This window comes from Coregonus clupeaformis, chromosome 14, assembly GCF_020615455.1.
Source record: "Coregonus clupeaformis isolate EN_2021a chromosome 14, ASM2061545v1, whole genome shotgun sequence".
NCBI lineage: Eukaryota > Metazoa > Chordata > Actinopteri > Salmoniformes > Salmonidae > Coregonus > Coregonus clupeaformis.
In genome coordinates, this window is record NC_059205.1 from 3538985 (window position 1) to 3553760 (window position 14776).

The window sequence follows — 14776 nt, forward strand, 5'->3', positions numbered from 1 at the left end:
CAGCCACAAGGATCGAGAGGAGTTGTGGACACTGACAGGGTTGTCACTACTTACCACAGCCACAAGGATCGAGAGGAGTTGTGGACACTGACAGTGGTTGTCACTACTTACCACAGCCACAAAGATCGAGAGGAGTTGTGGACACTGACAGTGGTTGTCACTACTTACCACAGCCACAAGGATCGAGAGGAGTTGTGGACACTGACAGGGTTGTCACTACTTACCACAGCCACAAGGATCGAGAGGAGTTGTGGACACTGACAGTGGTTGTCACTACTTACCACAGCCACAAGGATCGAGAGGAGTTGTGGACACTGACAGTGGTTGTCACTACTTACCACAGCCACAAGGATCGAGAGGAGTTGTGGACACTGACAGTGGTTGTCACTACTTACCACAGCCACAAGGATCGAGAGGAGTTGTGGACACTGACAGGGTTGTCACTACTTACCACAGCCACAAGGATCGAGAGGAGTTGTGGACACTGACAGTGGTCTGGTCTCATTGACTTCAGAGGAGTTGTAGTAACAGTGAAGATGAGGAGACCCTGGACATTCTGTTGACTTCAATCTAGTTCCATCGGAGTAGTAGTGCTTCCATAGTTTAAAATCTGAACAGGCGTTGAGAAAATACAATGAATAACAGACATTTCAAATGTTATATGAATATACACTCTATTTATAGAAAATGTCAATACTTCAATCAATTGAATGAATCAGTCAAATATTAATTATATTTAGCTATTTTTTTTTTCTCACAAAAACAGTTGTCACAAAGTGCTTCACAGTTACCCAGGCTCCAAAAAGAGCGAACAGCAGCGCCGTGGGGAACATAGGGGGAAACTCCCTAAGGAAGAAACCTTGAGGGGAAACAGACTTAGTGGCAGATCTAGTAATAGGGGTGGATGTAGACAGAGGTTTTAGGATTATTCTATTTGATTATTTTCTGTGCCTGTCTGTCGGATATTTGCTATTATCCATTGCTACAGTAGTAAAAATTACATATCGTGGACGTATTCTTTATTCTGAGATACAATATAAACATCTATTTAAAATGGAAACCTACTAAAAACAAACGTACACCATCTATCAGGCCGGCCGACGCAGCCATTTAAAACAGGCCGTACAGTAAAGGTCTGTGAATATGCGCAGTAGCCTATTGACTGTACATACCCCGGCCCTCCTAGGACAAGGGCTGAACTGGCAGTTGCGCGCCAGTGCGGAGAATTACCGCGGTGCCGTGAAGCCGTTTTTTCCCACGGGTGCTCGCCAATGCTTTTGTCGCACACGCGCACAATAGAAGTAGAATAGCGTGGAGAATGTGACGACAACAGGAGTGGACTACAGAGGCAGGCTGAGCCGTGGGTGCAAAGGAAAGTCGTGATAGGGGCTGGCAGCAGAGGGGCAACACTTGGTTTTGGGAAGGGCTAGCTAGAAAATATCTATTTTTGGTTGTACTTTTGTTTTGGGGTTTTCAGACGGTCTTTTTGTACAGTTGTCAACTTTTGACTTGTTTTTTTTTAGGGGTGGTTTAGGCCTTTCTAGTGCAGAGGACTGATAAGCTGTGTGTGTGTAGGCCTGTGTTAAAGTGGGATATTACTTAGTTTGTAGGTTACGATTGACAAGCTACTCCCGAGGTCAGGGCCACCCCAACGGACTCGATCTAGCTGACTCTCGGTCGATAGAAAGACCCAAACCTCCTGCCAAGCCTGTCGGGTGCAGGCGGATCCTCTCTCCCCGCTCTTCGTTTTTAGGGCTGATAAACTATCCGCTGGAAGGTCTTGGGTGACAAATGGGATTGTAATGGCCCTCCTACCCTTCTCACAGAAATTATACAATGATATGTGAGCGGATTGTAGGTGTGTGTGAGCGAGCAGCAGCGTTGTTACATTGTAGCGAAGGAAGGTTTTTCTGTGGCTCGGTTCACGGCTACTTCCTGGTACAACAGAGAGAGGCAGTGCTGAGTTAAAGAGACCGAATAGACATTTGGATAGAAAAATATTGAGAAGAGGGAAGGAACGAGAGCAACACTTGGCCTGTTTCCAGAAATCAAAAACCTTCGTTCTCTTGTGTATTTCTCTGTTATTTCAACGATTCGAGGGATTTTGGAGGGGCGAATCAAGAATCTGTTTGGATGCCTCGGATGCCGAAGGAAGGTCCTGTTGGTTGCGGCTAAAAAGGAATCGTAGAGGGGAGGAAGAACATAGCCCTCCCAACGGCGGAGAAGCGTCGCACAGATTTTCTTTCGCACCATTGTTAAAAAAAATAATTGATGATTTATAACATCTTAGTGTATTATTTCATATTTTCGATAGACGAGTTAAGTTAACGGAAGATATGGGTTGTTTGGGCAACAGCAAGACTGAAGATCAACGCCTCGACGAAAAGGCACAGCGAGAGGCGAATAAAAAAATCGAGAGACAGTTGCAAAAAGAAAGACAAGCTTATAAAGCGACACACAGGCTGTTATTATTGGGTAAGGTTTTCTAAACGGCTTGGCCCGAACACTGTGGGATCTAAAATATCCTTCATTAAATTACCCCATTACGTATTTGAAAGCTCTCGCTATATGTCATGGGGGGTGGATGTTGATGGAAGCGAAGCCTAGCAATTTGCTTCATTTTGACAACATTCTTATTCATTTTGAACCGTCACAAGATTAAAACCTTATCGTTCGGTTATCAGCAACACATTGTAACATTCTGTCCTTGTGCTTCGATTCGAAGGTGCTGGAGAGTCCGGGAAAAGTACTATTGTGAAGCAGATGAGGATTCTACACGTCAATGGTTTTAATGCAGAGTGAGTACACGAATCCACTGTTGTTACAGGCCCGACTGCATCTCCATTTGACATATAGGCCCAGATATATATATATACATATATATATACCTATTTCATAACGTATTTGGTTATACTCAAGGCAGGGAAACTCTAAATAAGATAATAGGCTGTATAGAACTGAATGGATTTTCCTTGGGCACTGCAGCGCCCAGGCCCTGTCTATCAGTGACCAACACACTATGGACAGCCAGGCGACTAGCTCCAGCAGCAGCACTGATCTCTCCCTGCTCACAGCAGACACGAATATAGGCTATATAGGCTTCAGTACTTGAGACTTGAGATCTCCCTGACTGCCTGTTATTACATGAGATCTCCCTGACTGCCTGTTATTACATGAGATCTCCCTGACTGCCTGTTATTACATGAGATCTCCCTGACTGCCTGTTGTTACATGAGATCTCCCTGACTGCCTGTTATTACATGAGATCTCCCTGACTGCCTGTTGTTACATGAGATCTCCCTGACTGCCTGTTGTTACATGAGATCTCCCTGACTGCCTGTTATTACATGAGATCTCCCTGACTGCCTGTTGTTACATGAGATCTCCCTGACTGCCTGTTGTTACATGAGATCTCCCTGACTGCCTGTTGTTACATGAGATCTCCCTGACTGCCTGTTGTTACATGAGATCTCCCTGACTGCCTGTTGTTACATGAGATCTCCCTGACTGCCTGTTGTTACTGAAGTCACATTGTTTACTGTTATGTATGTCATTGCTATATCGGCTATTATTGGAGATAGGTCTATGGATAATGTATTTTGCTGCAAGGCCTTCTGTGCATGTGATAGAACAGTGGCCTATGTCTGTGAGTTGCATAGGCCTACGATTGTACTGGTAGGGATATCTTTCTGCCTGCCTGGCCTGAACACATACCGGCTCTAGTGTGTTAACGTCCGGGCCGAGAACTGGAGTGGATCTACGCTGCCTTCATAGTGGGATCTTTAGGTTCTTGGACGAGGACTATTGTGATGTTGTTGGTTATTGTCTCCTCACGACTGAGTTCTGTCCTCCTTTGACAGAGAAAAGAAACAGAAAATACAAGATATTCGGAAAAACGTGAAGGATGCCATCGTGGTGAGTAGGATAGTATTAATCTGTGTCTTTCCTGTTTTTAATTAAACTAGTGGTTTATTCTGTCTGAGTCCCAAATGGCACCCTATGCCCTACCATGTACCGTGCACTACTTTTGACATTTACATTTGACATTTTAGTCATTTTGCAGACGCTCTTATCCAGAGCGACTTACAGGAGCAATTCGGGTTAAGTGCCTTGCTCAACGGCACATCAACAGATTTTTCACCTAGTTGGCTCAGGGATTCAAACCAGGGAGCTTTCGGTTACTGGCCCAACGCTCTTAACCCGGGGCCCTCTTAACCTGTGGCCCTCTTAATAATTATAATATGCCATTTAGCAGACGCTTTTATCCAAAGCCACTTAGTCATGTGTGCATACATTTTTACGTATGGGTGGTCCCGGGGATCGAACCCACTACCCTGGCGTTACAAGCGCCGTGCTCTACCAATTGAGCTACAGAGGACCACCTGGGGCCCTCTTAACCTGGGGCCCTCTTAACCTGTGACCCTCTTAACCTGGGACCCTCTTAACCTGGGGCCAGTAACCGAAAGGAGAGCCAAATGGCACAGAGCCAAACGACACCCTATTCCTTGTGTAGTTCAATGCTTTTGACCGTAGTCCAGGGCCCTACATTGGGAATAGGGAGCCGTTTGGGATGCAACCTCAGGGTTAGATTGGACACCCCAATCCTATTTCCCTGATTTAGATAAGCTTATGATCTAATTTAGCCTGTATTTAGCCTGTATTTATCCAGCTTAACGGCGCTGGGTGTGTTTCTCCCCTCCTCTTTGTAGACTATAGTGTCAGCGATGAGCACCTTGATACCCCCGGTCACTCTAGCCAACCCTGAAGACCAGTTCAGAATCGAGTACATCAAAAGCATAGCTCCTCTCTCGGACGTTGACTACACACAGGTAAGATGGCTGTTTTAGGTTTTCATTCAGGTGTGTGTGTCTGTGAGCTTGGTGTGGTCACCAGCAATGGATTGATTTGAGACGTAGAATATCTGTCAGATATTATGTAGATGTTCAGCAGGGATTATAATAGATGCCATTTTGTTCAACTTTGTCTTTATGTTTTTAGTTCCTCTTTTTCAATCCTCTGAGTTCCTGATCCTGACTGTATCCCCTGGCAGACTGTATCCCCTGGCAGACTGTATCCCCTGGCAGACTGTATCCCCCTGGCAGACTGTATCCCCCTGGCAGACTGTATCCAGACTGTATCCCCCTGGCAGACTGTATCCAGACTGTATCCCGTGGCAGACTGTATCCCCCTGGCAGACTGTATCCCCCTGGCAGACTGTATCCCCTGGCAGACTGTATCCCCCTGGCAGACTGTATCCCCTGGCAGACTGTATCCCCTGGCAGACTGTATCCCCCTGGCAGACTGTATCCCCCTGGCAGACTGTATCCAGACTGTATCCCACTGGCAGACTGTATCCCCCTGGCAGACTGTATCCAGACTGTATCCCCCTGGCAGACTGTATCCCCCTGGCAGACTGTATCCAGACTGTATCCCCCTGGCAGACTGTATCCAGACTGTATCCCCTGGCAGACTGTATCCCCCTGGCAGACTGTATCCAGACTGTATCCCCCTGGCAGACTGTATCCAGACTGTATCCCCCTGGCAGACTGTATCCCCCTGGCAGACTGTATCCCCCTGGCAGACTGTATCCCCCTGGCAGACTGTATCCAGACTGTATCCCCCTAGCAGACTGTATCCAGACTGTATCCCCCTGGCAGACTGTATCCAGACTGTATCCCCCTGGCAGACTGTATCCAGACTGTATCCCCCTGGCAGACTGTATCCAGACTGTATCCCCCTAGCAGACTGTATCCAGACTGTATCCCCCTGGCAGACTGTATCCAGACTGTATCCCCCTGGCAGACTGTATCCAGACTGTATCCCCCTGGCAGACTGTATCCCCTGGCAGACTGTATCCCCCTGGCAGACTGTATCCAGACTGTATCCCGTGGCAGACTGTATCCCCCTGGCAGACTGTATCCAGACTGTATCCCCCTGGCAGACTGTATCCCCCTGGCAGACTGTATCCAGACTGTATCCCCCTGGCAGACTGTATCCCCCTGGCAGACTGTATCCCCCTGGCAGACTGTATCCAGACTGTATCCCCTGGCAGACTGTATCCAGACTGTATCCCCCTGGCAGACTGTATCCCCTGGCAGACTGTATCCCCCTGGCAGACTGTATCCCCCTGGCAGACTGTATCCCCCTGGCAGACTGTATCCCCCTGGCAGACTGTATCCCCCTGACAGACTGTATCCCCCTGGCAGACTGTATCCCCCTGGCAGACTGTATCCCCCTGGCAGACTGTATCCCCCTGGCAGACTGTATCCCCTGGCAGACTGTATCCCCCTGGCAGACTGTATCCCCTGGCAGACTGTATCCAGACTGTATCCCCTGGCAGACTGTATCCCCCTGACAGACTGTATCCCCCTGGCAGACTGTATCCCCTGGCAGACTGTATCCCCCTGGCAGACTGTATCCCCCTGGCAGACTGTATCCCCTGGCAGACTGTATCCAGACTGTATCCCCTGGCAGACTGTATCCCCTGGCAGACTGTATCCCCTGGCAGACTGTATCCCCTGGCAGACTGTATCCCCTGGCAGACTGTATCCCCTGGCAGACTGTATCCAGACTGTATCCAGACTGTATCCCCCTGACAGACTGTATCCCCCTGGCAGACTGTATCCAGACTGTATCCCCTGGCAGACTGTATCCAGACTGTATCCAGACTGTATCCCCCTGACAGACTGTATCCCCCTGGCAGACTGTATCCAGACTGTATCCCCTGGCAGACTGTATCCCCCTGACAGACTGTATCCCCCTGGCAGACTGTATCCAGACTGTATCCCCCTGGCAGACTGTATCCCCCTGACAGACTGTATCCCCCTGGCAGACTGTATCCAGACTGTATCCCCCTGGCAGACTGTATCCCCCTGGCAGACTGTATCCCCTGGCAGACTGTATCCAGACTGTATCCCCCTGGCAGACTGTATCCCCCTGACAGACTGTATCCCCCTGGCAGACTGTATCCCCTGGCAGACTGTATCCCCCTGGCAGACTGTATCCAGACTGTATCCCCTGGCAGACTGTATCCCCTGGCAGACTGTATCCCCCTGGCAGACTGTATCCAGACTGTATCCCCCTGGCAGACTGTATCCCCTGGCAGACTGTATCCCCCTGGCAGACTGTATCCCCCTGGCAGACTGTATCCCCCTGGCAGACTGTATCCCCCTGGCAGACTGTATCCCCCTGGCAGACTGTACCCCCTGGCAGACTGTATCCCCCTGGCAGACTGTATCCAGACTGTATCCCCCTGGCAGACTGTATCCCCCTGGCAGACTGTATCCCCCTGGCAGACTGTACCCCCTGGCAGACTGTATCCAGACTGTATCCCCCTGACAGACTGTATCCCCCTGGCAGACTGTATCCCCCTGGCAGACTGTATCCCCCTGACAGACTGTATCCCCCTGGCAGACTGTACCCCCCTGGCAGACTGTATCCAGACTGTATCCCCCTGACAGACTGTATCCCCCTGGCAGACTGTATCCCCCTGACAGACTGTATCCCCCTGGCAGACTGTATCCCCCTGGCAGACTGTATCCCCCTGGCAGACTGTATCCCCCTGGCAGACTGTATCCCCCTGGCAGACTGTATCCCCTGGCAGACTGTATCCCCCTGACAGACTGTATCCCCCTGGCAGACTGTACCCCCTGGCAGACTGTATCCAGACTGTATCCCCCTGGCAGACTGTATCCCCCTGGCAGACTGTATCCCCCTGGCAGACTGTATCCCCTGGCAGACTGTATCCCCCTGGCAGACTGTATCCCCCTGGCAGACTGTATCCAGACTGTATCCCCCTGGCAGACTGTATCCCCCTGGCAGACTGTATCCAGACTGTATCCCCCTGGCAGACTGTATCCCCCTGGCAGACTGTATCCCCCTGGCAGACTGTATCCCCCTGGCAGACTGTATCCCCCTGGCAGACTGTATCCAGACTGTATCCCCCTGGCAGACTGTATCCCCCTGGCAGACTGTACCCCCTGGCAGACTGTATCCAGACTGTATCCCCCTGGCAGACTGTATCCCCCTGGCAGACTGTACCCCCCTGGCAGACTGTATCCAGACTGTATCCCCCTGACAGACTGTATCCCCCTGGCAGACTGTATCCCCCTGGCAGACTGTATCCCCCTGACAGACTGTATCCCCCTGGCAGACTGTATCCCCTGACAGACTGTATCCCCCTGGCAGACTGTATCCCCTGGCAGACTGTATCCCCCTGGCAGACTGTATCCCCCTGACAGACTGTATCCCCCTGGCAGACTGTATCCAGACTGTATCCCCCTGACAGACTGTATCCCCCTGGCAGACTGTATCCCCCTGGCAGACTGTATCCCCCTGACAGACTGTATCCCCCTGGCAGACTGTACCCCCCTGGCAGACTGTATCCAGACTGTACCCCCCTGGCAGACTGTATCCAGACTGTATCCCCCTGACAGACTGTATCCCCCTGGCAGACTGTATCCCCCTGGCAGACTGTATCCCCCTGACAGACTGTATCCCCCTGGCAGACTGTATCCCCCTGACAGACTGTATCCCCCTGGCAGACTGTACCCCCCTGGCAGACTGTATCCAGACTGTATCCCCCTGGCAGACTGTATCCCCCTGACAGACTGTATCCCCCTGGCAGACTGTACCCCCCTGGCAGACTGTATCCAGACTGTATCCCCCTGGCAGACTGTATCCCCCTGGCAGACTGTATCCCCTGACAGACTGTATCCCCTGGCAGACTGTACCCCCTGGCAGACTGTATCCAGACTGTATCCCCCTGGCAGACTGTACCCCCCTGGCAGACTGTATCCAGACTGTATCCCCCTGGCAGACTGTATCCCCCTGGCAGACTGTATCCCCCTGGCAGACTGTACCCCCCTGGCAGACTGTATCCAGACTGTATCCCCCTGACAGACTGTATCCCCCTGGCAGACTGTACCCCCCTGGCAGACTGTATCCAGACTGTATCCCCCTGACAGACTGTATCCCCCTGGCAGACTGTATCCAGACTGTATCCCCCTGGCAGACTGTACCCCCCTGGCAGACTGTATCCAGACTGTATCCCCCTGACAGACTGTATCCAGACTGTATCCCCCTGGCAGACTGTATCCCCCTGGCAGACTGTACCCCCCTGGCAGACTGTATCCCCCTGACAGACTGTATCCCCCTGGCAGACTGTATCCCCCTGGCAGACTGTATCCCCCTGACAGACTGTATCCCCCTGGCAGACTGTACCCCCTGGCAGACTGTATCCAGACTGTACCCCCCTGGCAGACTGTATCCAGACTGTATCCCCTGACAGACTGTATCCCCCTGGCAGACTGTATCCCCCTGGCAGACTGTATCCCCCTGGCAGACTGTATCCCCCTGACAGACTGTATCCCCCTGGCAGACTGTAGCAACGACCCCCTGGCAGACTGTATCCCCCTGGCAGACTGTATCCCCCTGGCAGACTGTACCCCCCTGGCAGACTGTATCCAGACTGTATCCCCTGGCAGACTGTATCCCCCTGGCAGACTGTATCCCTCTGGCAGACTGTACCCCCCTGGCAGACTGTATCCAGACTGTATCCCCCTGGCAGACTGTATCCCCCTGACAGACTGTATCCCCCTGGCAGACTGTACCCCCCTGGCAGACTGTATCCAGACTGTATCCCCCTGGCAGACTGTATCCCCCTGGCAGACTGTATCCCCCTGACAGACTGTATCCCCCTGACAGACTGTATCCCCCTGGCAGACTGTACCCCCCTGGCAGACTGTATCCCCCTGGCAGACTGTATCCAGACTGTATCCCCCTGGCAGACTGTACCCCCTGGCAGACTGTATCCAGACTGTATCCCCCTGACAGACTGTATCCCCCTGGCAGACTGTATCCCCCTGGCAGACTGTACCCCCCTGGCAGACTGTATCCAGACTGTACCCCCCTGGCAGACTGTATCCAGACTGTATCCCCCTGACAGACTGTATCCCCCTGGCAGACTGTATCCCCTGACAGACTGTATCCCCCTGGCAGACTGTATCCCCTGACAGACTGTATCCCCCTGGCAGACTGTACCCCCTGGCAGACTGTATCCAGACTGTATCCCCCTGACAGACTGTATCCCCCTGACAGACTGTATCCCCCTGACAGACTGTATCCCCCTGGCAGACTGTACCCCCCTGGCAGACTGTATCCCCCTGGCAGACTGTATCCAGACTGTATCCCCCTGGCAGACTGTATCCCCTGGCAGACTGTATCCAGACTGTATCCCCTGGCAGACTGTATCCCCTGGCAGACTGTATCCAGACTGTATCCCCCTGGCAGACTGTATCCAGACTGTATCCCCTGGCAGACTGTATCCCCTGGCAGACTGTATCCAGACTGTATCCCCCTGGCAGACTGTATCCCCCTGACAGACTGTATCCCCCTGGCAGACTGTATCCCCCTGGCAGACTGTATCCAGACTGTATCCCCCTGGCAGACTGTATCCCCCTGGCAGACTGTATCCCCCTGACAGACTGTATCCCCCTGACAGACTGTATCCCCCTGGCAGACTGTACCCCCTGGCAGACTGTATCCCCCTGGCAGACTGTATCCAGACTGTATCCCCCTGGCAGACTGTATCCCCCTGGCAGACTGTATCCCCTGGCAGACTGTATCCAGACTGTATCCCCTGGCAGACTGTATCCAGACTGTATCCCCTGGCAGACTGTATCCAGACTGTATCCCCTGGCAGACTGTATCCCCTGGCAGACTGTATCCAGACTGTATCCCCCTGGCAGACTGTATCCAGACTGTATCCCCCTGGCAGACTGTATCCCCCTGGCAGACTGTATCCCCTGGCAGACTGTATCCAGACTGTATCCCCTGGCAGACTGTATCCCCCTGGCAGACTGTATCCAGACTGTATCCCCCTGGCAGACTGTATCCAGACTGTATCCCCCTGGCAGACTGTATCCCCCTGGCAGACTGTATCCCCCTGGCAGACTGTATCCCCCTGGCAGACTGTATCCCCCTGGCAGACTGTATCCCCCTGGCAGACTGTATCCAGACTGTATCCCCCTGGCATACTGTATCCAGACTGTATCCCCCTAGCAGACTGTATCCCCCTGGCAGACTGTATCCCCCTGGCAGACTGTATCCCCCTGGCAGACTGTATCCAGACTGTATCCCCTGGCAGACTGTATCCAGACTGTATCCCCCTGGCAGACTGTATCCAGACTGTATCCCCCTGGCAGACTGTATCCAGACTGTATCCCCCTGGCAGACTGTATCCCCTGGCAGACTGTATCCAGACTGTATCCCCCTGGCAGACTGTATCCCCTGGCAGACTGTATCCAGACTGTATCCCCCTGGCAGACTGTATCCAGACTGTATCCCCCTAGCAGACTGTATCCCCCTGGCAGACTGTATCCAGACTGTATCCCCCTGGCAGACTGTATCCAGACTGTATCCCCCTGGCAGACTGTATCCAGACTGTATCCCCCTGGCAGACTGTATCCCCCTGGCAGACTGTATCCAGACTGTATCCCCCTGGCAGACTGTATCCAGACTGTATCCCCCTAGCAGACTGTATCCAGACTGTATCCCCCTGGCAGACTGTATCCCCTGGCAGACTGTATCCCCCTGACAGACTGTATCCAGACTGTATCCCCCTGGCAGACTGTATCCCCTGGCAGACTGTATCCAGACTGTATCCCCCTGGCAGACTGTATCCCCCTGGCAGACTGTATCCCCCTGGCAGACTGTATCCAGACTGTATCCCCCTGGCAGACTGTATCCCCCTGGCAGACTGTATCCAGACTGTATCCCCCTGGCAGACTGTATCCCCCTGGCAGACTGTATCCAGACTGTATCCCCCTGGCAGACTGTATCCAGACTGTATCCCCCTAGCAGACTGTATCCAGACTGTATCCCCTGGCAGACTGTATCCAGACTGTATCCCCCTGGCAGACTGTATCCAGACTGTATCCCCCTGGCAGACTGTATCCCCCTGGCAGACTGTATCCAGACTGTATCCCCTGGCAGACTGTATCCAGACTGTATCCCCTGGCAGACTGTATCCAGACTGTATCCCCTGGCAGACTGTATCCAGACTGTATCCCCCTGGCAGACTGTATCCAGACTGTATCCCCTGGCAGACTGTATCCAGACTGTATCCCCCTGGCAGACTGTATCCAGACTGTATCCCCCTGGCAGACTGTATCCAGACTGTATCCCCCTGGCAGACTGTATCCCCCTGGCAGACTGTATCCAGACTGTATCCCCCTGGCAGACTGTATCCAGACTGTATCCCCCTGGCAGACTGTATCCCCCTGGCAGACTGTATCCCCCTGGCAGACTGTATCCCCCTGGCAGACTGTATCCCCCTGGCAGACTGTATCCCCCTGGCAGACTGTATCCAGACTGTATCCCCCTGGCAGACTGTATCCCCCTGGCAGACTGTATCCCCCTGGCAGACTGTATCCAGACTGTATCCCCCTGGCAGACTGTATCCCCCTGGCAGACTGTATCCAGACTGTATCCCCCTGGCAGACTGTATCCCCTGGCAGACTGTATCCAGACTGTATCCCCCTGGCAGACTGTATCCCCCTGGCAGACTGTATCCCCTGGCAGACTGTATCCCCCTGGCAGACTGTATCCCCCTGGCAGACTGTATCCAGACTGTATCCCCCTGGCAGACTGTATCCCCTGGCAGACTCTATCCCCCTGGCAGACTGTATCCAGACTGTATCCCCCTGGCAGACTGTATCCCCCTGGCAGACTGTATCCCCCTGGCAGACTGTATCCCCCTGGCAGACTGTATCCAGACTGTATCCCCCTGGCAGACTGTATCCAGACTGTATCCCCTGGCAGACTGTATCCCCCTGGCAGACTGTATCCAGACTGTATCCCCTGGCAGACTGTATCCAGACTGTATCCCCTGGCAGACTGTATCCAGACTGTATCCCCCTGGCAGACTGTATCCAGACTGTATTCCCTGGCAGACTGTATCCAGACTGTATCCCCCTGGCAGACTGTATCCCCCTGGCAGACTGTATCCAGACTGTATCCCCCTGGCAGACTGTATCCCCCTGGCAGACTGTATCCCCCTGGCAGACTGTATCCAGACTGTATCCCCCTGGCAGACTGTATCCAGACTGTATCCCCCTGGCAGACTGTATCCAGACTGTATCCCCCTGGCAGACTGTATCCCCCTGGCAGACTGTATCCAGACTGTATCCCCCTGGCAGACTGTATCCAGACTGTATCCCCCTGGCAGACTGTATCCCCCTGGCAGACTGTATCCAGACTGTATCCCCCTGGCAGACTGTATCCAGACTGTATCCCCCTGGCAGACTGTATCCAGACTGTATCCCCCTGGCAGACTGTATCCAGACTGTATCCCCTGGCAGACTGTATCCCCCTGGCAGACTGTATCCCCCTGGCAGACTGTATCCCCTGGCAGACTGTATCCCCCTGGCAGACTGTATCCCCTGGCAGACTGTATCCCCCTGGCAGACTGTATCCCCCTGGCAGACTGTATCCCCTGGCAGACTGTATCCCCCTGGCAGACTGTATCCAGACTGTATCCCCCTGGCAGACTGTATCCCCCTGGCAGACTGTATCCCCCTGGCAGACTGTATCCCCTGGCAGACTGTATCCCCCTGGCAGACTGTATCCAGACTGTATCCCCCTGGCAGACTGTATCCCCCTGGCAGACTGTATCCCCCTGGCAGACTGTATCCAGACTGTATCCCCCTGGCAGACTGTATCCCCCTGCCAGACTGTATCCCCCTGGCAGACTGTATCCAGACTGTATCCCCCTGGCAGACTGTATCCCCCTGGCAGACTGTATCCCCCTGGCAGACTGTATCCAGACTGTATCCCCTGGCAGACTGTATCCCCCTGGCAGACTGTATCCAGACTGTATCCCCCTGGCAGACTGTATCCCCCTGGCAGACTGTATCCCCTGGCAGACTGTATCCAGACTGTATCCCCCTGGCAGACTGTATCCCCCTGGCAGACTGTATCCAGACTGTATCCCCCTGGCAGACTGTATCCCCCTGGCAGACTGTATCCCCCTGGCAGACTGTATCCAGACTGTATCCCCTGGCAGACTGTATCCCCCTGGCAGACTGTATCCAGACTGTATCCCCTGGCAGACTGTATCCCCTGGCAGACTGTATCCCCCTGGCAGACTGTATCCAGACTGTATCCCCTGGCAGACTGTATCCAGACTGTATCCCCCTGGCAGACTGTATCCAGACTGTATCCCCCTGGCAGACTGTATCCAGACTGTATCCCCCTGGCAGACTGTATCCAGACTGTATCCCCTGGCAGACTGTATCCAGACTGTATCCCCCTGGCAGACTGTATCCAGACTGTATCCCCCTGGCAGACTGTATCCCCCTGGCAGACTGTATCCAGACTGTATCCCCTGGCAGACTGTATCCCCCTGGCAGACTGTATCCCCCTGGCAGACTGTATCCCCCTGGCAGACTGTATCCAGACTGTATCCCCTGGCAGACTGTATCCCCCTGGCAGACTGTATCCCCCTGGCAGACTGTATCCCCCTGGCAGACTGTATCCAGACTGTATCCCCCTGGCAGACTGTATCCCCTGGCAGACTGTATCCAGACTGTATCTTGCCGTGGGGCTGTGAGGGAAGATTGGAAATGTAGTTTGACTTTTGATGGTCCATAATCAACAGATACATTTCAACTTTCGTCAGTTTAGCGATGGAGTTGCCTCTCTCTAGTTTAGTTCCCCCTGTCAGCATCCCAAACGGTACCCTATTCCCTATATAGTGCACTACTTTAGACCAGAG

At 53.2% G+C, this 14776-nt stretch overlaps 1 protein-coding gene across 1 annotated transcript in view; it reads left to right on the top strand.

Moving 5' to 3' along the window:
• LOC123481051 (guanine nucleotide-binding protein G(olf) subunit alpha-like) overlaps positions 1-14776 on the top strand; it is a 65307-nt gene that overhangs the window by 22137 nt on the left and 28394 nt on the right. Inside the window, exons 2-4 of the mRNA XM_045224629.1 lie at positions 2726-2798; positions 3861-3915; positions 4710-4829. Of these exons, the coding sequence (XP_045080564.1) occupies positions 2726-2798; positions 3861-3915; positions 4710-4829 (248 nt within the window). The remainder of the gene's footprint in view (positions 1-2725; positions 2799-3860; positions 3916-4709; positions 4830-14776) is intronic.